Source organism: Coenobita brevimanus, unplaced genomic scaffold (assembly GCF_032717465.1).
Source record: "Coenobita brevimanus isolate Jiangsu-jjx unplaced genomic scaffold, ASM3271746v2 jjx.HiC_scaffold_2778, whole genome shotgun sequence".
In the NCBI taxonomy this organism is placed as follows: domain Eukaryota; kingdom Metazoa; phylum Arthropoda; class Malacostraca; order Decapoda; family Coenobitidae; genus Coenobita; species Coenobita brevimanus.
In genome coordinates this window covers 81976-105288 of record NW_027643739.1, presented here as the reverse complement: position 1 = coordinate 105288, position 23313 = coordinate 81976, and the positions used below count along the sequence as shown (strand labels likewise).

The 23313-nt window shown below is 43.9% G+C and overlaps 1 protein-coding gene across 1 annotated transcript in view; it reads right to left on the bottom strand.

Annotated features, from left to right (window-relative positions):
- Positions 1-23313, bottom strand: part of LOC145390057 (uncharacterized) — a 55666-nt gene that overhangs the window by 12628 nt on the left and 19725 nt on the right. The window contains exons 6-8 of the mRNA XM_080265133.1: positions 22052-22173; positions 20181-20320; positions 19355-19460 (exon numbers count right to left, since the gene is read on the bottom strand). Of these exons, the coding sequence (XP_080121259.1) occupies positions 19355-19460; positions 20181-20320; positions 22052-22173 (368 nt within the window). The remainder of the gene's footprint in view (positions 1-19354; positions 19461-20180; positions 20321-22051; positions 22174-23313) is intronic.

Below are 23313 nucleotides of genomic sequence, written 5' to 3'. Positions count from 1 at the left end.
CACACACACACACACACAGTACTCTCTAATGGAACTTGCTGGTGGGGAAATATGTATATGTAACTGTGATGGTGTCGGGAGGTTACCATGGTAACACACAGGCACCTCGCACCACACACACACACACACACACACACACACACACACACACACACACACACACACACACACACATACACGTACGCGTATATTGTGGTGGTGTTCCTTCATTTTACCAAGGCCGAGATAGTCGTTTTTTTGCAGCTTATTTCCGGTAGTTCAGTGAAAGAATTAAACTTACAGCTCTACATCATTTCCATACCACTTCTTCGTGACTAGCACCATTCTAGTGTTAACCCCTTGTCACAACGCAAAATTTAAGAAAGAGATTGCAATTTTACGCCAAGTTAGAGTGAACAGGGAATAGTAGCGATGCTGCAACACACGTATATTTGTCCTCTTGTTTACAGGTCAGTCCACACGCAGTCCTTAGGTCACGTCTTCCATAGAGCAGGTAACACATGGACAGCCAGCGTAACTAAATGGCAGACCAGAGACGGAGTGAGAGGATGAGGCACACAGAGAACAAGATAGAGATGATACTCGCAGATCCACCGAGCAGGGACGGAACGAGTTAACAACCAAAGGATCGGAGTGGAGACAGGTGAGAGGGGTCCTTATCCTGCAGTGGTGTGTCACAGGCTGATGATGATGAAGACGGATGTTGCTGCTGATGATGTTGATGCTGCTGCTGATGATGATGTTGATGCAAACTCTAGAATATGGTTATATGATAGTGATGTATTTGATGATAATGGTGATGATATTGATATAACTTCTGTACTACATTTTTTACAGTGTTGGGATGGTGATGACATGCTGCTGCTGCTGACGATGATGATGATGATGATGATGATGACGACGAAGAAGATGATGATGGTGATGATTACGACAACGAAGACAACGACGACGATGACGACGACGACGATGATGATGACGACGATCTTCAAGTCATTGGCTGAGTCACCTCTCCCATTCCTTTCTGTTTAACTTCGTGTTTTGGTGACTGGGCATGTGTGTGTGTGTGTGTGTGTGTGTGTGTGTGTGTGTGTGTGTGTGCTTGCTTCTGTTCGTGTATGTATATCTTGGTTGATGATACCATAGTTATTCAAATGGTAGAATTATTTCCACACATTCATAGTTTTATTTCAAATGTAAATATTAGGCCAAGAATATAGGACCTTTTACCTATACAATTACGAGACACTTACGCAATATTCTGAAAAGCTTATTACATCCCATAAATCACAGCACAGGGTTCCATAATGCACTGATCAACGTCTCTTTATGTATCGTTAGGAAGTGGATGAATATGAGTGAAGTAATACATATATTTTGGTCTTTATTTAAAGGTAAGAATTAACCTCACATATTCTTTTTTACTTTAAGGATACAACACATGATTTTCTACATTTTATCACAGTAGCTCTAGGACCGGCCCTGCCCGTCTGCTTCTCACTAACCATTTTCGGATGAGAGGTGTTGTACTCATATAGGCTTTAGAGATTATAGTTAAGCCAAGTTACGTTCCACACATTGTCACTCACCATCACCCTCTCACACCACACCATACCATACCACCCTCCCACACCGTATCACACCACACCATACCAGTCTCTCACTCTACACGACACGAAATCACACTCCCACACCACACAAAATCACCCTCCCACACCGCACCACCAAAAATCCTCCTCCCCTACCACACAACACCACACATAACCGCCCTCCCACACCACACCACACCACAAAAAATCCTCCTCCCCCACCACACCATCCATAACCGCCCTCCCACACCACACCACACAAAACCACCCTCCCACACCACACCAAACTACACAAAATCCTCCTCCTACACCACACCACACCACACCACAGAAAATCACCCTCACACACCACACCACACACAACCACCCTCCCACATCACACCACACCTGACCACACAATCCTCCCCACACCACACCACACAATCCCCCACCACCACACGACACCATACCACACCAAGGAGATTAACCTAAGGGGCCTGAAGCTCCCGCATCTAGTAATTCTGATATTGTTTTCAGGTAACTCCACACACACACCTCGTGTCACGTCTTTCACAGAAGAGACAAGATGGAGAGATCATATGATGCAGATCTACCGAGCAAGGACGGAACAAGTTAACAATCAATGGATCAGAGTGGAGAAAGGTGAGAGGGTCCTTATCATGCAGTGGTGTGTCACAGGCTGATGGTGATGATATTGATGGTGATAATGATGTTGATGCTGATGGTGGTGATGCTTTAACATCTCAACGTATGAGGTTACAGAATGCACAGTGAGGCTGCATAGCCAGGAAATGGAAGAATATGAGTGCATTTAAGTATTTATGTAATGTGATGAATAAGGATGGAAGATTAGAGGATGAAGTGACTGAAATGATACGTCAGGGAAGGAGGGTTGCTTGTTCTCTAAAAAGCAGTGATTAGGAAGAGGGAACTGAGGATGAAAGTATGAAAAAAAGGGCACTGCATGCTGTGATTCCCACTTTAAAGTATGGAAGTGAAGCTTGGATCTTATTGAAAGGACGCAAGTCAAGAGTGAGAGCGGTGGAAATGAGCTACTTGAGAGGAGCATGTGGAGTTTCATAGAGAGACAGACAGACAAATGGGCAGATGAAAGAGCGTTGTGATGCTGATGTGGATGAGACTGAAAGCGTTAAGAGAAACACTTCGAGATGGTTTGGCCATGTGGAGAGGATGGCGAATAAGAAAATGACCAGAAGAGTGCACTTGGAAGGGTAGAGTTGGAAGGGTAGAGGGGGAGGGGGAGACCGATGATGAGATGGAGGGAAAGAGTAGAAACATATGAGTGGGATACTTGAGCTAAATGGTAGAGGATATTACATCATGAAGGCGATTTGCTTGTGGCCACCCCTTACGGGATTAAGGCGTCTGGCTTTATATAAACAGATATAGATAAATAGATAGATAGATAGGTGATGATGATAATATGATATTGATGATGATGAGAATGGTAATGATAATGAGAATGACGGTGTATATAATGATGATGATGATAATGACGACGACAGCTATGATGATGATGAGGAGGAGGATATTGATGATGATTTTTGTCGGCAGGTGGAAGGACGAAACAGCAGGAACTCTACCATCGGTCCAAGCATCCACGATTCCACATCCATCCATACATCCATCTTGCTTGATGTTAAAAGCTAAGTCTATTTAACCTAAGTAGTACCAATTGCTTCTTCATAAGCTTTCCAGCTGTTTGAACAGATCTGCAGTAGCTTTTAACTTCTAGAATAACTCGGTTCTGGTGCTCAGTTTGGTACTTTTATTTTCATTTTATCAGCACTGGCGCGGTAAATTTTGAGAAAAGTCCCTCAAATAACTCCTGTTATTTTTTTACTAGGTTTCTAATGATGTCCATAGATCCGTTGTGACTTTAATAGTTCCCTAGACAACACAGTCTTGGCGCTGTTCTCTGCCACCCTATTATACCATGTCATATAGTGTTCTCGATCGCTTGCTTTCTACGCTCGCTCGCTTGAACAATAAATCACTGAAGAAAAGGTGGTATAAAGCCCCCTAAGCCGCCACAGTATTATAACCCTCGGTATGCAGTCCGTTCCCTGCGGCCTTGTAACTTTGTGTACCCGAAGCGCTTACAAAATAACTTGAAATAATTTTCCTATCGTAACTATACTCGTTTCACTTTAAGTTGGCCTGAGTTGTTTTTGTTGTTCTTATTACATCTTAGGCTCCTCTGGATGTGAACCCTGTGTTATATTGAAGGATTGTCTGTGTTGTGGTGGTGTGTTGCAGGAAGTGAGTGGGTGTGCTGTGGTGTGGAGGTGCCACTTTGCAGTATGAGCACAGGGGATTGTATGTGTGTTATATTTTGTGTTAGTATTATAGCAGGGAAGGTTGGTGTACTCGTGTCTCTGGGTTCGGTAGTGTCTGAAGGGTGTATGTCTGGTGGTGGCACATGAAGGATGCTGTTTGGTAGAAAGTTTTGGCTGGCTGGGGTGTCTGTGTGTTTATGTATGTGTTTGGTATATAAAGTTTTGGCTGGCTGGGCTGTTTGTGTGTTTATGTATGTGTTTGGTATAGAAAGTTTTGGCTGGCTGGGGTGTCTGTGTGTTTATGTATGTGTTTGGCAGAAAGTTTTGGCTGGCTGGGGTGTTTGCATGTTTATGTATGTGTTTGGTATAGAAAGTTTTGGCTGGCTGGGGTGTCTGTGTGTTTATGTATGTGTTTGGCAGAAAGTTTTGGCTGGCTGGGGTGTTTGTGAGTTTGTGAATGTGTCTGGGAAGTGTAGAGTCGGGTGGAGGAGGGGATATGTTGCAAAGATACTCTGTATAGTGTTGGGCGGTTGTTCGATTTTGTTTGTGGAGAGGATGACGCAACATAAAGTTAAAAAGGTGGGACGGATCTTGAGTTGAAGTGATGAACTGTGTGCCTCTCATATTCACTTGGTCTCTGACTGAAATTAGTTATGTTTCTTGGTGTAGGCTGTCAGTACTTGTGGTCTTAGTGTCTTCTGCTATCAAGGTATTGTTTTCTGTTCTTTAAAGCTCCTTCGTGTTTGTGTTGGATATGATTACGGCTCAGCTTGTGCGGCAGTAATTCACGGTTGTTTTAATGTATTACTTATAAGTGGAGGATGGAGTTGGGATGTATATGAGAGAGGGTGTGTGTGAATTAGGGGGAGTGATGCAGAATGACAGGGGACAAGGTGGCAAAGAGGCCACTTGTTTGTGGCCACCGCTTACGGGATTAAGTCGTCTGGCTATAGATAGATGGATAGACAGATAGCTTATAGTTTCCATACAGTTTGCAGAGTAGTAGCGATAGTTATCACTAGAATATGATGTTAGTCACGAATGAGTGCTGTGGAAAGAATGTAGGGCTGTAGTTTTGTCTACTTCTGCTACTGATCTGCCTGACATTCTGGTATGCTTTAAATAAAACTCTGTGCCAAGTTAAAGTGAAAGGCGTGTATGTTTGTGTAGGAGGAACAAGAGACAAGGAGGTATTCTGTGGCCTGTTTTCTTTGTGTTTCCTACAAGACACAATAATAGTTATGACGGGGCATTGATGGCAAGTTTGTGAGTCAGCACACACTTACGGTCTCTCATTATACAAGGTAGTCCATATATTACGCCACCCAGTACTTGTGTGTTGCGGGCACGGCTCAGTGAACATTACCAGTGTCTACCCTGCATCATTATCTACTTCACACAACCCTCTTCAGGCTTAGCTTTATAATATAGGCTTTAATTTAGGTCCACTGATTGCATGGTGGAGAATTCCCATAACCTTTTTTATGCTTAGCTGTATATCATTGTATTGTATAATCTTTTATGTCCACTGATCACACGGCTGAGCAGTAATTTGGTGAAGCGATCAGAATGTCTTAGCTCATCACAAAAGCCGTCCCCACAACACACAAGACTGCAGAGCGCAATATACTTATCACCTATATTAAGTCAAAGCCACAGTTAAAAAGGTAATGAAACAAGACAGAAAATTTAAGTTTTCATTATTAATACTTCAGTACAAAATACATTAACAGAGACAGCAATATAAAATATGCATTCAAAAGTAGCATTTGTCCACAGAACATCCTGGAGGGGAGCGACCCGACTTGCAAGGCAGATCACACCATCACCACCAGGCTTCTCTCGGCAGGTCAGGCAGATCACCAGCAGCAGCAGCAAGTCATCTCACGGCTGGGGAAGACACGACGCCCTGCCGCCGCCGCTGCCGCCGCCGCCGCCGCCGCCGCCGCCACCACCACCACCACCACCACCACACCACCAGGCATCTCAGAGTAGGGGAAGACACCACACCACCGTCAGGCTTCTCACGGCAGGGCAGACCAAACTTCAGCAGGATATGACAAGTGTGGCAAGGAAGCAGCGTCAAGGCAGCAGACTCCAGCACGACCTGTGGACCAGATGTGTATTAGTTCAGATCAGTGTTAGCTTTAGTTATTTAATCTTCTATCTATCTCTATCTATTGCCAGATGCCTCAATCCTGTTTGGGGTGGCCATAAACAAATCGCCTCCAAGTCGCCCTGTCCCCCGCCATTTCACTGCCCTGCTCCCAACTCACACCCCCGTCTTTCATATACCTCTCCACCCCATCCCTCCATCTCATCCTCGGCCTCCCCCTCCCTCTTCCCCCCTCCACCTCACTCACATACACTCTCTTCGTCAGTCTTTCACCCTCCATCCTCTCCACATGGCCAAACCACCTCAGTGTGTTCTCATAACGCTTCCTATCACATCCACACCACAACGCTCCTTTATATCCTCATTCGTCAGCCTGTCTCTCCATGTGACTCCACAGGCTCCTCTTAAATAACTCTTTTCCACTGCTTTCACTCTTGACTTGTGTCCTTCCAACAACGTCCAAGCTTCACTTCCATACGTTAGAGTTGATATCACAATACTGTCATGTAGTAACTTTTTCACCTCCATGCTCACTTCCCTGTTTCTTGTCACTGCTTTCAAAGAACCAGCAACCTTTCTTCCCTGCTGTACCCTTTCAAGCACTTCACCCTCCAAACCTCCATCCTTACTCATCACACTACCCAAGTACTTAAACGTACTCACATTTTCCAATTCCTCACCATCCAACCTCGCTGTACATTCACTGACTTCACCTCTCTCAAAGACCATCACTTTACTCTTCCCTACATTCACCTTTAGATTCCGTTTCTTGCACACTCTCCCAAACTCGTCCACCAAGCCTTGTAGCTCCCCTTCGTGTTCACTCAACAACACAGTATCATCTGCAAACAACAGTACAGGGAGTTTGCAAACACTATCCTCTCTCACCAGGGCCACTCCAACATCCACTACCCTACCTTGTACCTCTTTTATTACCCCATCCATGTACAGATTGAACAACTATGGAGACATGACACATCCCTGTTTCAAACCAACTTTCAAAGAGAAAAATTCACTTAGTTCGCCATCCACACGCACTGCAGCCTTTGCACCATCGTACATGCTCTTCACAGCATTCAACAGCTTCCCATCTACTCCATATATTCTTAATACTTTCTACAATCCTTGTCTATCCACCCTGTCATATGCTTTCTCCAAATCTATGAAAGCCGCATACAACTTCTTTCCCTTCTCTAGAAACTTTTCCACTAAAGATCTAAGAATGAATATCTGATCTACACAACCTCTTCCCTTCCTAAAGCCTCCCTGTTCTTCTCCAACTAATTTCTCTGTTCTTTCTCTAACTCTGTCAATAAGTATCCTACCATACACTTTTCCTATTATACTAAGAAGACAAATGCCCCTATGATTACCACACACTTCTTTTTCCCCTTTTCCTTTGTACAAGGGAATAATTATACCTGACTTCCAATCCTCCGGGACTCTACCTTCCTCCCAGGCCAATCTGCACATCTTCCACATCCATTCTACTACTATCTCCCCCATGCTTCAGCATTTCACCACACACTCCATCAATTCCTGGGGCTTTCCCAGATTTAACTTTCTTCATTGCTTCCACAACTTCTATCCTACTGATTTCTTCCTGTCTTCTCACCTCCCTCCTTCTCCCAGTCATTCCCCAGACACTTATACTCGCATTACTTCCATCCTCTACGTTCAAGAATTCCTTAAAGTGTTCTCTCCATCTGCTCACTTTTTCTCCCTTCTCCACTAGTAATCTACCATTTTTATCTTTCACTCCCCTGCTAACTTAACTTCCACCCTGTCTTACTCTTTTCACCTCTCTCCAGAACATTTTCTTACGGTCCCTCCACTTTACACTCAAATTCCTTCCAAATTCCTCATCCACTCTCTTCTTTCTCTCTCGTACTAATCTTTTCACCTCTCTCTTCCTTTCTACATATAACTCCCTCTTCCGCCTCTCAACTTCTTCCACGCCCCTATTTCTCATCCATTCATTGTATGCTTTCTTCCCAGATGACGATGTAGGGAATTGTAGCTTTGGCCAGGCAACTGAGTTGGTAGGATGTGCTGTGGGTAACCCAGGGATTCAGGTTCAGACAGGCCCAAAATGGGCACAAAACAGGAGGGTTTGGCTCTTCTGTCAGTGTTCAGGTTTGGAATTTTCATCATTTTGTTCCCTCTCCAAATAATTGCAGCCAAACCTAGATCTAGGTATAGCATGGTTAAGGATAGCATAAAATTTCTGAATGCTAGTGATATCCATACTGCTAGATCTTTGGCAACTTTCCTATGCAGTCCCCTATCCCTGAGGTCACACTCTTTGACCTCATCCCAGCTCTTCTATGGTCTGCCTCTCGCAACCCTATCCCCAACGTTTACATATCCCTTTCTGCGCCCAGTTGTCAGCTCCTATCCTTTCCACATGTCCAGCCAATCTCAGTCAGCACCTCCTCATCACAACAACACACTCCAGTCCCATCCTTGCTCTCAACTCTTCCATCATAAACCTAGCCCCCCAAGGCCTCGCGTTCAAGGAAGCACTGCACATCCACCCACTCATTGTCATTTCTGTATGTTTAAGCCTGCAAATATCCTCTTCCTTTGCTGCCCAAGTGTCACTACCATACAGTATTGCACTCCTGGCACATGACACATACAGAGGTCCTTAGCACAGAGGGAAAGCTCTCTCAGTGTCAGGAGAGGCAACAGCTCACTGAATTTCTTCCAACAACTCCTCACTCTAGCCACAGAGCTAGCTTCAGCCCCACCTCCAGCACATAACATGTCTTCCAAATAACAAAACTCTTCTACATACTCGAGAGACTCACCAACAAGGTCAGTCCTTCCATGCCTGACAATCTTCACCTGCTCTACCCGACACACGGCACACATGAAATCAGCATTATCTTGCAGTCTACCTCTAGTACCACTACATATCTTATGCACTCACTTATCACAGACTGCACAAGATGGAATTACTTTCCACGCCCTTGTGGCAGATCTCACATGGCCACTCTCCCTCTTCTTTGACAGTACTGCCACCAGCCCTATACACCATCACTTTAGTAATATCTGCACTTACTTTGAGCCCTTGTGTTTCATACCATCTCTGCACTTCCCAAATCTTTCCGCTGCCTTCCTTTCATTCTCTGTAATCAACACCAGATCATTAGCATACATCATCTCCCACGGGAGTCCATTTCTGAAGTCACATGAGAGGGTTTCAAGTACCATGATAAACAACAAGGGGCTCAAAATTGACCTCTGGTGCACACCAGCATTCTTGGAAAACTTGTCACTCAGATTTCCGTTCACACTTACCTGGGTGTAAGCACCCACATAAATGGCCATAACCACCCTAACCAGCCACTCCTTGATCCCAAGCTTTCTCATTGCCCACGTCACCACCTCTCTAGGGACTCTGTCAAAGGTCTTCTCCAAATCAACAAAAACAAAGTACAATTCCCTTTTTTTTCCTATATATTTTTTCCTGAAACTGTCGAACAATGAATATGGCATCTGTGGTCCCTTTGCCTGACATAAACCCAAACTGTATCTCATCAATATTCACATTTTCTCTTAACATACCTTCTAGAATTAGGAGAGAGGTTTCATAAGTTGATTGGAAGTCAGGAGACAGCAGGAATATACCATTACTTTTGAGGGGGATGAATTTGTGTGTAGGCTATGATATAGGAAGCATATCTCAGAATATGGATGTACAAGGTTAATCATATCTTGTATAGTACTTACACTTTCAGATTTGATAGCTTTTCCATTTGTTATCTTTACTGAATGATGCAATCAGTTCATGATTACACATTATATAATCTCAGACTTCCTCTGTGTCATTGTAGTTGGCTCACCTTGACAAATTTTAGTCCTTCTGCTGCTTAGTTCCTGTATCTAAGTGGCAGAATAAGACAGTATTATGGTTTTGCATCCTCCCCATAGATCTTCATTGTGATTTGCATGATAATCTAGTCTTTATCCCTAGAAACAGCTCAGCATTCAAGGTGGAGAGATGCCAGGTTTTTGTCAGTTTAGGGTGGACATGTAGTCTCTATGGTTTGTCTTTATTGTTTTATGTATTCATTATTATTATTATTTTTTACTGTGGATCAAATTTAGCGATTCATCTCTTCCGTTTATAAACCGGTACAACAGATAGGCTTTCATTCTCAGTTCTCACAGAAGGTATAACCAATGAGTACTGTACTGTCTTCCTGTGCAGTGTATATTTTGTCATTTGTACTCTCATTATAAGTTTCATTAAAGAATTTGTATCATATGTTTAGTTTCTGTGTCACTCAGTGTGTTAAGTTTATGTAATATATGGTTAATCGTTTAAGTCCTGCCGTTGGTTAGCAGTTAAGTTCCAGTTTTTACTTTCTCCCTTTATATAAGTAGCAACTGCTCTATATTCTTTCCATAGCACTTGTTCATGATTAGCATTAAACTGCAGGCTTAGGTATTCCAAGTAGCTCAGGGAATTTCGAGATATCTCCTCCTAAAACGACATTAATAGGTTTTTTTTTTTTTTTTTTTTTTTTTTAATAACAGAACGGAGGAAGGAAAAACAAATGGAGAAAAAAAATAATCCATACACCAGATTACTGGTGTCCTCTGTTCATAAAATATCTGTAACAGTTAGACTTGAAGAGTTGTAGGTTGAAATTTGGAGGAAAACAACTCTGGGGAAGCGAGTTCCAGAGAGATGCAGTTCGGGGAATGAAAGAATTCTGATAGGCAGAAGTTCTGCAATATGGTTGAGTGACATTCCAATCATGAGCGCTACCAGATGCCCGTGTAGCACGAGGGAAGGCATGGAGAGGTGGCACCAGGTACATGACAATTGAGTTTAGTCTATGCATGTTGTGCAATTTCCCATTTTTTGTAACATGTAAAGAAATAAAATACAGTAGAAGTTTTAGCCAATATACTATTGGGGCCGCGGTAGTATGGTCAGTATGGTGCTGGCCTGCTGATCAGGAGGACCCGGGTTCAAGTCCCGGTGTGATAGAGGTTTCTTTAAAGTGTGGCTGAGGGAAGTTTGCGTAGCAGGCTTTCCTTAAAACCACAAGGCCCCTTACACTTCAGCTCACACACACACCAAGACACTTACACACACTACTACACACACACACACACACACTGCTACATACACACATCAAGACACGTACATAGCCACCTTCACACAGTAGACACACACACACACACACTGCTACATACACACATCAAGACACACACAAGACACGTACATAGCCACCTTCACACAGTAGACACACACTACTACATACATACACACATCAAGGCACACACGACACGTACACAGCCACCTTCACACAGCAGACACACCACACACACACAGGGAGAGGGAGGGACAGACACACCACAGGCAGACAGAGAGGGGTATATACAAAACACAGGGAGTGAGAGAGGAGGGGGTTTTATTAAAAAGTCCAATTTTGGTATACCTCCTGTGGCAAAATTGATATAGCCCCCCTTTAATATTTTTTGGATATTTTCATTTAGTGCCCCCCAGGCCCCAGACCCACTCGGCTGAACCAAATTGTCTGGCGTCAGCTGGAACATGGTGCTAGAGTTATGTCGGTCATGCGGGGGTTAATGGTGACAGTGTAGTAACTGTCAGGCTCCTATGACTCACTCAGCCGAACAAAATCGTCTGTCAGCTGGAATGGAATACTAGAGTTGTCCCAAGCACCAGAGGGTTAAGAATCTTAACCCTCTGGTGCTTGGGACAACTCTAGTACCCCATTTCAGCTGACTCAGACGATTTTATTCAACTGAGTGAGTCATAGGAGCCTGACAGTGTCAATACCGTCACCATTAACCCCATCACGACCGACATAACTCTAGCATCATGTTCCAGCTGACGCCAGACAATTTGGTTCAGCCGAGAGAGGATCCTAGGATCCTGAGAGACATTATAACATCACAAACAAAATACAAAATGCCTTCCCTTCATCTTGAACGTACTATAATTCATTTACATTAAGTAAGCTCGTATTTTCGTATTTTTGCAGCTTATTTCATGTATCTTAGTTAAAAGAAAAAAATACTACGAGCCGGTGAATAAAACCAACACTTGTAGACGAAGACTATAATTACCAAACAGTTTCGGTGGACACTGCCACCATCTTCAGTGGTCAAGATAGTGAGAGGGAGTGACATACTGACACTACAAGGGTTCCTTTTTATGCGTGTGTGTGTGTGGAAGGGTGGGGTAAAGGTGAGGTGGGGTGGGGTAGATTGTAAGCGGGCAATAACCAACGGGTGATTTTGGGGGGGACATTACCGGACAGGTCAGGTGTAATTCCTATCTAACCTTACCTGTGTCGTAGCAGGAAGGGACATTCCCTTCCTGCTACGACACAGGTAAGGTCAGATAGGAATTACACCTGACCTGTCCGGTAATGTCCCCCTCAAAATCCCCCTTGGGTTAATCCCCGCTTACAATCTACCCCACCCCACCTCACCTTTACCCCACCCTTTCACACACACACAGGCATAAAAAGGAACCCTTGTATAATCAGTATGTCACTCCCTCTCACTATCTTGACCACTGAAGATGGTGGCAGTGTCCACCGAAACTGATTGGTAATTATATTCTTCGTCTACAAGTGTGGGTTTTATTCACCGTCTTTGATTATCACGCAAGAGTGATTCATCCAGCCAATACTACGAGCTCTGTATCTTTTTATAGCCCTTCTTCGTGACTAGCATCGTATTCTAGTTATCTATAGTTACAACTGAGCATTCAAGTTGGAGGGATCACAACTTTAAGCAATTACAGTAAACAAACAAACAAAAAACAAGTGTCGTCCTCTTGACCTCTCGTCTTCGCAGGAATGCAGCGGTGGCGCCATCTTGTGCGTGGAATGCGTGAAGTGGAGGCTCTTGAGTGGAAGGAGCACGGAGCCACGGGAGACTTAATAATATTCGCTAGTCAGCCAGTCTAGAAGCCTGGGACATTTGCCTGAAATAATAATAATAATAATAATAATAATAATAGAAATAACAACAAAACCACTCATATACATAATTCAATATCTTAGTCACTCGATCTGTCCATTCCGCCCCTTTAGTACGAGACGCATTTCTCTAAGCTATTTTTTCTAACATGGGAGGTTCGATACGTTTGATTGAGCCTATCCATAAGACTCCTAAAACTGAGTAAATGCCTCTTAAAGTTGCAAAATATAAAATATAAAACGTCTATATGATATAAAAACCTTTGTTCACCTCCGGGACTCGATCTGTGTTAGATAAGACTGGTTTGGTTAAGGTACGGTAGGGATGGGATTGTTGTGGCAGGGTGGGGTAGCGTTGGGTCGGTTATGGCCAGGTGGGGTAAGGTTGGGTTAGTTTTGGCAGGACGGCGTAGGATTGGGCCGGTTTTGGCAGGGTAGGGTAGGACTGGGTCGGTTTTGGCAGGGTGGGGTAGGATTGGGTCAGTTTTGGCAGGATGGGGAAGGGTTGGTCGTGTTTGGCAGGGTGGAGTAGGACAGGGTTGGTTTTGGCAGGGTGGGGTAGGATCGGGTCGGTTTTGACAGAGTGAGGTTAAATTGGGCTGATTATGCCGAGGTAGGGTAGGGATGGGTCGGTTATGGCAGGGTTGAATAGAGGTGGGTCGATTAGGGCAGGCGAGGGTAAGCATGGGTAGGTTATGGCTGCGTTGGGGAGGGTAGGATAGGTTATGGCAGGGTAGGATAGGGCTGGGTGGTGGTGGGTTGGGCTGGGTAGGGTAGTGTAGGGCTGGGTAGGGTAGGGTAGGGTAGGCTGAATCAGGGTAGTATAGGGTACAGAAAAGAGGTGGGTATAACTGCCGTTTAGTTCCGTCATATCCAACGCCTATTTCACTCAGTTATACTACACTGTCTCATCATATTTGGGGCGATCTTCCCTACGATTTTTGTTCTTCTCCGCTTAGTTCAGTCCTTTAGTTCATTCATGACCCTTGGCTTTCCTTTTTATTTTTTTTTTATGTGGTGGAGCGCAGGTGCACGAGGCTAGACCACCATTAGTCCAGAATATTTAAGGGTAGGCCACCAAACTACGCCCTGGTAACGTCTACACGTCAAAACATCTGTCCACCTCTGGGACTTGAACTGCGGAGCGCTGGACACAGAGCTCTCGGTTTGCGGATGTCACTTTTACACTTTGCTAGCTTCTGACGATATCCTACAGCTTCAGAAAACCCTCTTAGGATGACGGGACAGAATCATTTAACCCTTCAGACCAAGAACGATTTATTTACTTTGTCCTAGCTGACCGCACGATTTTATTCAACTTAGGAGATCCCCTGACAGAGAAGGGGTTGATGCTGGCTGTATCTAATCCCTCAAATTCAAACTTCCTCTCCAGAGCTGAAGAAAATCGTCTGGAGAAAGAATGAAGAAAACTGAAGAAAGTGTTAGAGTGAAAAATGAGTTAGATAAGATTGGTTTGGTTAGGGCAGGGTAGGGTTGGGTCGGTTATGCCAGGGTGGGGTAGGGTTGGGTCGGTTTTGGCAGGGTGAGGTAGGACTGGGATAGTTTTGGCAGGGTGGGGTTGGACTTGGATGGTTTTTGAAGGGTGGGGTAGGGATGGGTCGGTCTTGGCAGGGTGGGGAAGGGACGGGTCGGTCTTGGCAGGATAGGGTAGGATTGGGTCGGATATGGCAGGGTAGGGTAAGATCGGGTCGGTTTTGGCAGGGTGGGAAAGGATTGGTCGGGTTTGGCAGGGTGGAGTAGGACTGGGTTGGTTTTGGCAGGGTGGGGTAGGATTGTGTCGGTCTTGACAGGGTGGGGTAAGGTTGGGTTGGTTTTGGCAGTATGGGGTAGGGATGGGTCGAGTTGCCTTTGGGGGGGTAGGATAGGTTATGGCAGGGTAGGATAGGGCTGGGTGGTGGTGGGCTGGGTAGGGTAGTGTAGGGTTGGGTAGGGTAGGGTAGGCTGAATCAGGGTAGTGTAGGGTACAGAAGAGAGGTGGGTATAACTGCCATTTAGTTCCGTCATATCCAACGCCTATTTCACTCAGTTATACTACACTGTCTCATCAACTTTGGGGCGATCTTCCCTACGATTTTTGTTCTCCTCTTAGTTCAGTCCTTTAGTTCATTCATGACCCTTGGCTTTCCTTTTTATTTTTTTTTTAAATTTTTATGAGGTGGAGCGCAGGAGCACGAGGCTAGACCACCATTAGTCCAGAATATCAAAGGGTAGGCCACCAAGCTACACCCTGGTAACGTCTACATGTCAAAACATCTGTCCACCTCTGGGACTTGAACCGCGGAGCGCTGGACACAGAGCTCTCGGTTTGCGGATGTCACTGTTACTCTTTGCTAGCTTCTGACGATATCCTACAGCTTCAGAAAACCCTCTTAGGATGACGGGACAGAATCATTTAATCTTTGAAGCCAAGAACAACTTATTTACATTGTCCTAGCTGACCGCATGATTTTATTCAGCTTAGGAGATCCCCTGATAGAGATGGGGTTGATGATGGCAGTATTTAACCCATCCAGTTCGAAATTTCTCTCTACTGTAGAGGTGAAGAAAATCATCCGAAGGTAGAGAGAAGAAAACAGGAAAAGTAATGTAGTGGTGAAAGGGCTGTACAGGGGAGGGTAGGTTAAAGTAAAGTAGAGTTGGGTCGGCAATGGCAGGGTAGGGTAGGGTAGGCTGAGGTAGGCTAGTGTAGGGTTGAGAAGAGTAGGGTAGGGTAAATTGAACTGAATAAGTATATACAATAAAATCTGGCGATACAACAACCAGGGTCATATGCCGCCGGACGACAACGAGAATAAAAGCACTCGAAAAGATGAAATACACACACACACACACACACATACACACACACACATACACACACACACACACACATACACACACACACACACACACACACACACACACACACACACAAAATACAATTCATAATTAAAACAAGAAAAACACTAAGAACACTAAAACCACTGTATACTAAATTTTACACGGTAGTGCAGCTGCCTACCCCAAGCAAAGGTTTCCCCCTCCACCACAACAAGCATCCTCTCCAAGTACCAACAGAAGACTACAATCCCTCTCCTGCCCGGTGCTCAGAGAGGTAACGATGGCGCAATTCCCCAACAGTGGACACCATCAGCAAAAGCCGAAGAGTCAGGGGGACGAAGCATTCCACACAGAAAGTAGGGGGAGAGTCCTCCATTAAAAATCAATGAGAGAACCAGGAAGGGCCCATTGGGAGCCAGCATAAAGCCGTCTCCCACCTGCATTCAGACCTCGGCAAATGAAGGGGCCCGTTTACCCACAAATATCACACATTTTGTTGGCCCTCACCGCATCCCACCTACTCTGCCAGTGGGAGCAAACAGTGAGTGGTTAGATGAATATCACTGAGCGAGGCAGGGGAGAGGTGAGGATGGGCGAGAGGCAGCAGCCTTTGCCAGAGCGTCAGCATGCTCATTGCCCACAACGGTACAAAACCACAAAGCAGTCCCTAGCAAGCACAGCCATTCTAAAACACTGTAGACAACAAAAGAGGATTGGACGGGAAAACACAAAATGGAGATCGGCAGGGTCGTTAAAAACTGTATAACAAACAGGAGGGAAGCTAAATATCAATTTAACTGCGAGTAAAATAGCAGTAAGTTCTGCGATAAAAGTAGATACGATGGGGGGAAGACTCCTACCACGAATGAAATCGGGAAATATAACACCCAAGCCTGTTCCCTCACGGGATTTCAATCCATCAGTACATACGAGAATCGAGACACTGTGAGAGGAAGCATGTTCTAAAAAAATAGCAAAGAGCCGCCTGTGAGGAAAGAAAGGCCCCTCTCTCAGGAAAGTAAACACACGGTTGCACCCCTGAGAGGAGCCAGGGAGCCATCCTTGGTACACGCACAGGACAAACAAGAAAGGTTGGAACATCCACATCCCCCATGGCAGCCTTCACCCTGTACCCAAACGGATGTGGTTAGCGAGGATACGGCGAGGCAGAAAACTCCCTCCGGAACAGAGCCAACAAAATCTTCCTGAACTTTAGCAAAGACGGTGACACTAAGGACACTAGTTTGAGGCACTCCCTCCTCTTGAGGATATGAGGGAAACAAGGTGGCACCAATACGGAAAAATTCCATAATCAGTAAAGGCAACCTACCACGCAAACCAAGATGGTGACCTGCAATACCTGGCTTGTGAAACGGTAGGACAACAGCCCCCCGCCAAGAAGCAGGAGTGGACGAATCTCTCCAAATTCTATTTATAAGACTCAGGAGGAAGGACACTGCTTCATCATCCAGGTACATCAGCACTGCATGGGGAATATTATCGACTCCGGAGAAGTGTCATGACAGGGAAAGGGTAGACCAAAGTTTACACCAAGACAAAGGAATGTTGTAAGTCTCTCCGCCCCCAGAACGGATGTCCAACACCTTAATCTCCTCCACCTCCCTAAGCCTGGCAAAAACCGAAGAACGAGTATCCCTACAGGAGACCTCAGCGGTAGGATAGGGTAGGGAACGCTAGGGCAGGGTAGGCTGGGGTAGGGCAGGGTAGGGCAGAGAAAAGTAGGTTAGGATGGGTTGGTTTAGGCTAAAGTAGGACAGAATAGGAGAGGGGTAGAATGTGCCTAGTCCAGGAACGAAAAATATATCAGTTATCCATGTAACTAGCGTTTTCTATTTCGGTAGATTATTTTCTTGTCTGCCTAAAGAATCGTGATGTACGAACAATGAGATTAGATATCGAAACTGTAAGATGCGAATTAGTTACAAAGACGGTATTTTGTTTTGGCTAACGTTACATCGATACGTTCAGCTAAGAGCAACTCGGCAGAACTGAACGGTACATGACGTGCTAGATGAACGCTGTGACCGGAAAATAAATATATATGTATATATACTTCAGCATACAGTAAGCGATTTTATGTTAACTGAAGAGAAGCCACCACAGCTAATGGGTTAAGTTTACACACACACACACACACACACATTGCGAAAAGTTTCACTGACGAAGTGGGTGGTTACTGTCCCCCTTGAGCAAGGGGACTGGTGTGTGCGTGTGTGGTCACAGCCTTGCCCTTAGATCGGACTATATGAGCTCTCAGCTCCCTTCCGGGAGGGTAAAAGCTGACGATCACGACCATCAAGTGATCCTGACCGACCCGGTGAATTACACACACACACACACACACACACACACACACACACACACACACACACACACACCATTACTTGCAACTGGCTGGCCTATCATACAGCCATATCCTATATTCATGAAGTACAACACATCGTACATTTATGTAGTATGTATAAAAAAAAAAAAAAAAAAAAAAAAAGATGGTTATATAATACAGAACTGGGAAATATGATGATGATGATGATGATGATGATGATGAGGGGAGTAAACAGGGTGAGATGAGGAGAATGAGAGAGATGGATGGACATAACAGTGAATGTATTATGTATATTAACATGACAAATGCCGAAGTAAGCTGGTAAGGGTGAGGTAATATGGAGCCTGACCCTACCGTGACACCATATAATTATTGATTTATCCACCGATAGATCTATCTATCTATCTATAGCCCGACGCCCTAATCCCGCAAAGAGTGGCCGCAGACAAAACGCCTCCAAGTCGCTCTGTCACCCACCATTTGACTACCCTCCCCCAAATCACCCCCCCCCATATACCTCTCAACTCCGTCCCTCCACCTCATCCTCGGTCTACCCCTCCCTCTCCCTCCCTCCACTTCACCTACATACACCCTCTTAGTCAGTCTTTCATTCTCCATTCTCTCCACATGTCCAAACCACCTCAATGTATTTCTCCTAATCATGTCAACCACATCCACATCCACCCCACAACGTTCCTTCACTTCTTCATTCGTCAACCTGTCCCACCATGTCACTCCACATGCTCCTCTCAAGTAACTCATTTCCACTGCTCCCACTCTTGACTTGTTCCCCTCTTGCAAGGTCCACGCCTCGCTTCCATACATCAGGGTAGGGATCACAATACTATCATGCAGTGACTTCTTAACTTCCATACTCACCTCCCTACTTCTCATCACTGCTTTCAGTGAACCAACAACCTTCCTTCCCTGCTGTACCCTTTCACGCACTTCATCCCCCAAAGTTCCATCCTTACTCATGACACTACCCAAGTACTTGAATATATATATATATATATACCTCTCCAGTCCTTCCTTCCATCTCATCCTCAGCCTCCCCCATCCCCTTCCACCTCACCTACACTCTGCTAGTCAGTGTCTCTTCTCCATTCCCTCCAAATGGCCAGACCTTCTCAAGGTATTTCTCATAATACTTTCCATCACATGATACATTGCATAATAATTACCTTAAGCCATGCAAAGGAAGGCATGTTGCCTCGTGTTGTGGCCCCGTGTAGATAGATTAGTATGTAGTCCTCTGCAATTAACTGGTCTCGTGTTGTCAGCACATACCTGTACAAGTAATATATTAGTTTCATATACCTTTGTGCCATTAATGTATTAGGTGGTCCATCTATTGTGCTCTCCAGTCTTGTCTGTTGCAGGAAGGACTGTCTACTAATGTGAGGAACAAAGTCATTTTGGCTGCCTCATAAAATTATTAATTAACTGTACAGTCAGTGAACATAATAGAATAAACAGTAAAAGGCATGAAAAAGGCTATGGGAAGTAGAAAATGATGCAGGGTATGCACTATACTATTTTTACTATAACATGGCTCAGATTTTTGTCCTTTAGTGACTTATTTCATGTTGCTAGTGGGAGAAAAAGACAATACTACACCTGAACATCCTTTTCATATCTTTATAGGTGACATCATATTCTAGTGTTAATTTATTGTTACAACTCATCATTAATGATGTTGACATGGTAGTTTTAGGCCAAGTTAGAGTTAAAAGGATATAGTATTGCTGACTGAGCTGTCCCAGCAACACATGAACTATGGTTGCATAATACATGGATCACCCTTGATAAGTTTCACTTATATATTTTATTAAGACTTTATACAAGTTTCATATACTGTACTTGTATTTCCATTGTGTAAGTTAGCAGTACCAGTCATATAAAAGTAGCTGATACTTTATTTATATTTCCATATAAATCACTGTTCCAGCATTAGGCCTACATTATTTTAAAATACAGTAATTTCATTCAAGCTGGAAGAAAACTTACATGAAGAGGTTGTCCATGACATAATCATAGTCTTTGCGTGACCTGTCAGGGAGGAAGCAGGCAGAAAAGACGATGATGGCCTCATTAGCCCCTGGATAGTAACCCCCGTGGCTCAACACTTTCTTGTACGGCTCAATCACCTGCAACATTATCATCACCATCATCATCATCATCCCAACCTCTTTTCCCATACAAGGGTGGGGTGAGGTAGGGTTAAGAGAGCAATAAAAAACACTAATAAACTAGAGGGAGAACTATCTAATTTCTGCCTAGTTAACTAGGCTGCACTCTCATTCACTCACCATTCATGCTCCTGGGATTCTGACTCCACCTTGCAGTCACATTCCTTACAGAGAGAGTGATGGCCTTGGGAGAGGGGGGGAGAACCAACACATCATCCATTTTGGGATGAGATACTCTAGAAAATATGAGTATGAAACGTATTGAAGACGAGGAAAATTTATATAATTAATGCTGAACGTAAGAAAGCTAAAGATAGCGACATACAGTTAACAAATTAGAAAATTGCCAAATTTCGCAACATCAAAAGCAGTGTTTTGGTGATGAGACTTACGGCAGTGTCTAAGGGGCAGGACTCCCATTGGATGGCATGGATTTCTAATTTTGAGCATCCTGTAAGTTTTTTAAAATTTGCCTCCATTTGCTGTGACAGATAATGATGCATTCTAGAAGATGTGGCAGCACATACAAGAGAGTTTGCTGTATATGCACAATATATTGTATATATATATATATAGAGAGAGAGAGAGAGGAAGTGAGGAGTGTGTGCTGCAGCACAAGCTATTGATTTGTGATATGGTGTTTAAAGAACAAGTGATGAAAAAGAGGACTTATGTACCTAGGAGGAAAATATGGAAGCTGGAAAATCAAGTAGTAAGGGATGTCTTCTATAGCGAGTTGAGGAGAGTGGTGGCTGAACAAGGAGTCGTAGACTGAGGCGTTAATGAACAGTACAGAGCCCTTAAGAACAATCTCTTGAGAGTTACTGATGTAATGTGTGGTTGGACAAGAGGACCACCAAGACATAAAGTAGCTTGATGGTGGGATGAGGGTGTAGAAGCTGCAATTAAGATGAAAAGAAGGCTTTTCTGGGAATGGAAGAAGGATGGTAGCAAGGAGGAATACTTGGCTGCCAAGCATAGGGCTAGAAGAGAGGTATACAGGGTGAAGTCTGAGTCACAGAGACTTTTTCTTGATAACCTAAACCAAGGGTCTATCATTAATTTTAGTATTTGCCCCAAGTAACTGTACTCCTTGACTACTTCAAGAATTTCTTCTGGTATACTGATGATGCTCTTTGGTATGTGAAGATTACACATTACAGTAGTTTTAGTCCAGTTCATCTTTAGCCCTACTTTGAGACTTTCTCTGTTCGGTTCATTTAACTTTTCTTGCAAATAAATGTACCATCATGCAATCCCATTTTGCCCATATAAAAAGGAGCCCTGAGGCCCAGGCATAGGCTACCCATTCCTAATATTTATAGGCAATGGTGACCAGCCCCACTTTCCCGTGAGTGGCATTGTGCAAGCAAAGAGCCCCCAACTTCCTCCTCAGATGAAACCCATAGATGCTCCATCTGGTCACAGTGCCTTAACCCACTAAGCCACCAAAAACCATTTGGTTATACAGATATACTGACTGAAAGTATCCAAGCAGATGTTGCTCATAAAGGTGTACAGTACGTACTATGGGTGGATGGGGTTTACTGCTCACACAATACCATTCTGGGACAATAGATTGGTCATTCTCACTTCAAAAATCAGGAATTAAGTAGACCAACCCAGGGTCCCTATGTTCCTGGTGCGGCAATAAAAGATTGGATGATGGATAAATGATGATGTACTGACCTTCATGTCAATCCTCCGTTCAATTCCAGATATGACAACTGATCGCCATGACCGTTCCTCACTGGTTTCCTGCACTGCTGTGTACTCAGGTAGTGGCTCTATCCTTGGCTGAGGACCCAGACCTGAATCAAGATAGAAGGGTCTTGTTATCTATTCTTTTTCTTCTTTCTTTTTATTTTTTTTTTTTTTTTTTTGAGAAGGGATGTCTTCATGTTGTGTCACTGATATAACCAGGCAACTCCACTGCCTGATAATGCTAATGCCCCTGAGCTCTCATCCTATCCCCTGAAAAGAGGTTGATGGACTGCAGGGGAAGGACAATGTACACCTGCAGTCCACTGGGTTCATGTTTCAGATGAGCATGATGGCACAACAACAACAGTTTTTTTTTTTTTTTTTTTTTTTTCCCAAATAAAGCCACTGTAAGTTACAGAAAGATTGAGTGTTAAAGTTCTTTTGTCACCTGTAAAGCTCACTTGCCAATTTCCCTATTTCGGTAGTAGATGGATGGCTACCATCAACTTGGGAGATACTACCATGAGAGTGGTATGTGATTACAAGCTCTGTAACAAGGCACATAATCATCATTCTCAGGCATGAAACTTTGACAAATTGTTAGAGTCCAGGTTGAGACATTTATATTGTTACAAAGCTTACCGAACATCTCTGATATCTTTTTTCAGCAGTTATCAGCAACTGTAGGAAAGTAATTAGCTAGTTTTGGCACTTAATTTAGTTGCCAGTTCATATAAAACATAAGTAATACCCTGATCAACCCTGTATGGTATGACGATTCCACGAGAGGAAACATGGCATCATTTTGCTTGTGCATGTACCTTATATATCCTACTGGCTGCACGGAAAAAACTGTGATATTATGGAACTTATCACTGTAGTGCATTTATTTTAGGTGAATAACCAAGGGGACGCATTCCTGCCTAATAACTATAGATTCATGAAATTCATGCAAGGTCACATGCTATAAAACTGCTTCAAAGAAACTTGGATTTTCATACAAAATCCATAATGTCTACCCTAATGAGCAGTTAGCAGTAATTTGCAAGTCATGTGCAGTCTCAGCATAAATAATGCTTTCCCATGTGGAGTGGATGTGGAGATGTTCCACTAAAACAACTGGACAAAATTCAGAGCAAAGCTATAAGAATAATTAATAATCCTGCAATTATAAATTAACTACCTCTCTTACAAGTAAGACAAAGTATTGCCTCCCTTGAATTATTTTACAGATACTTTTATGGCAA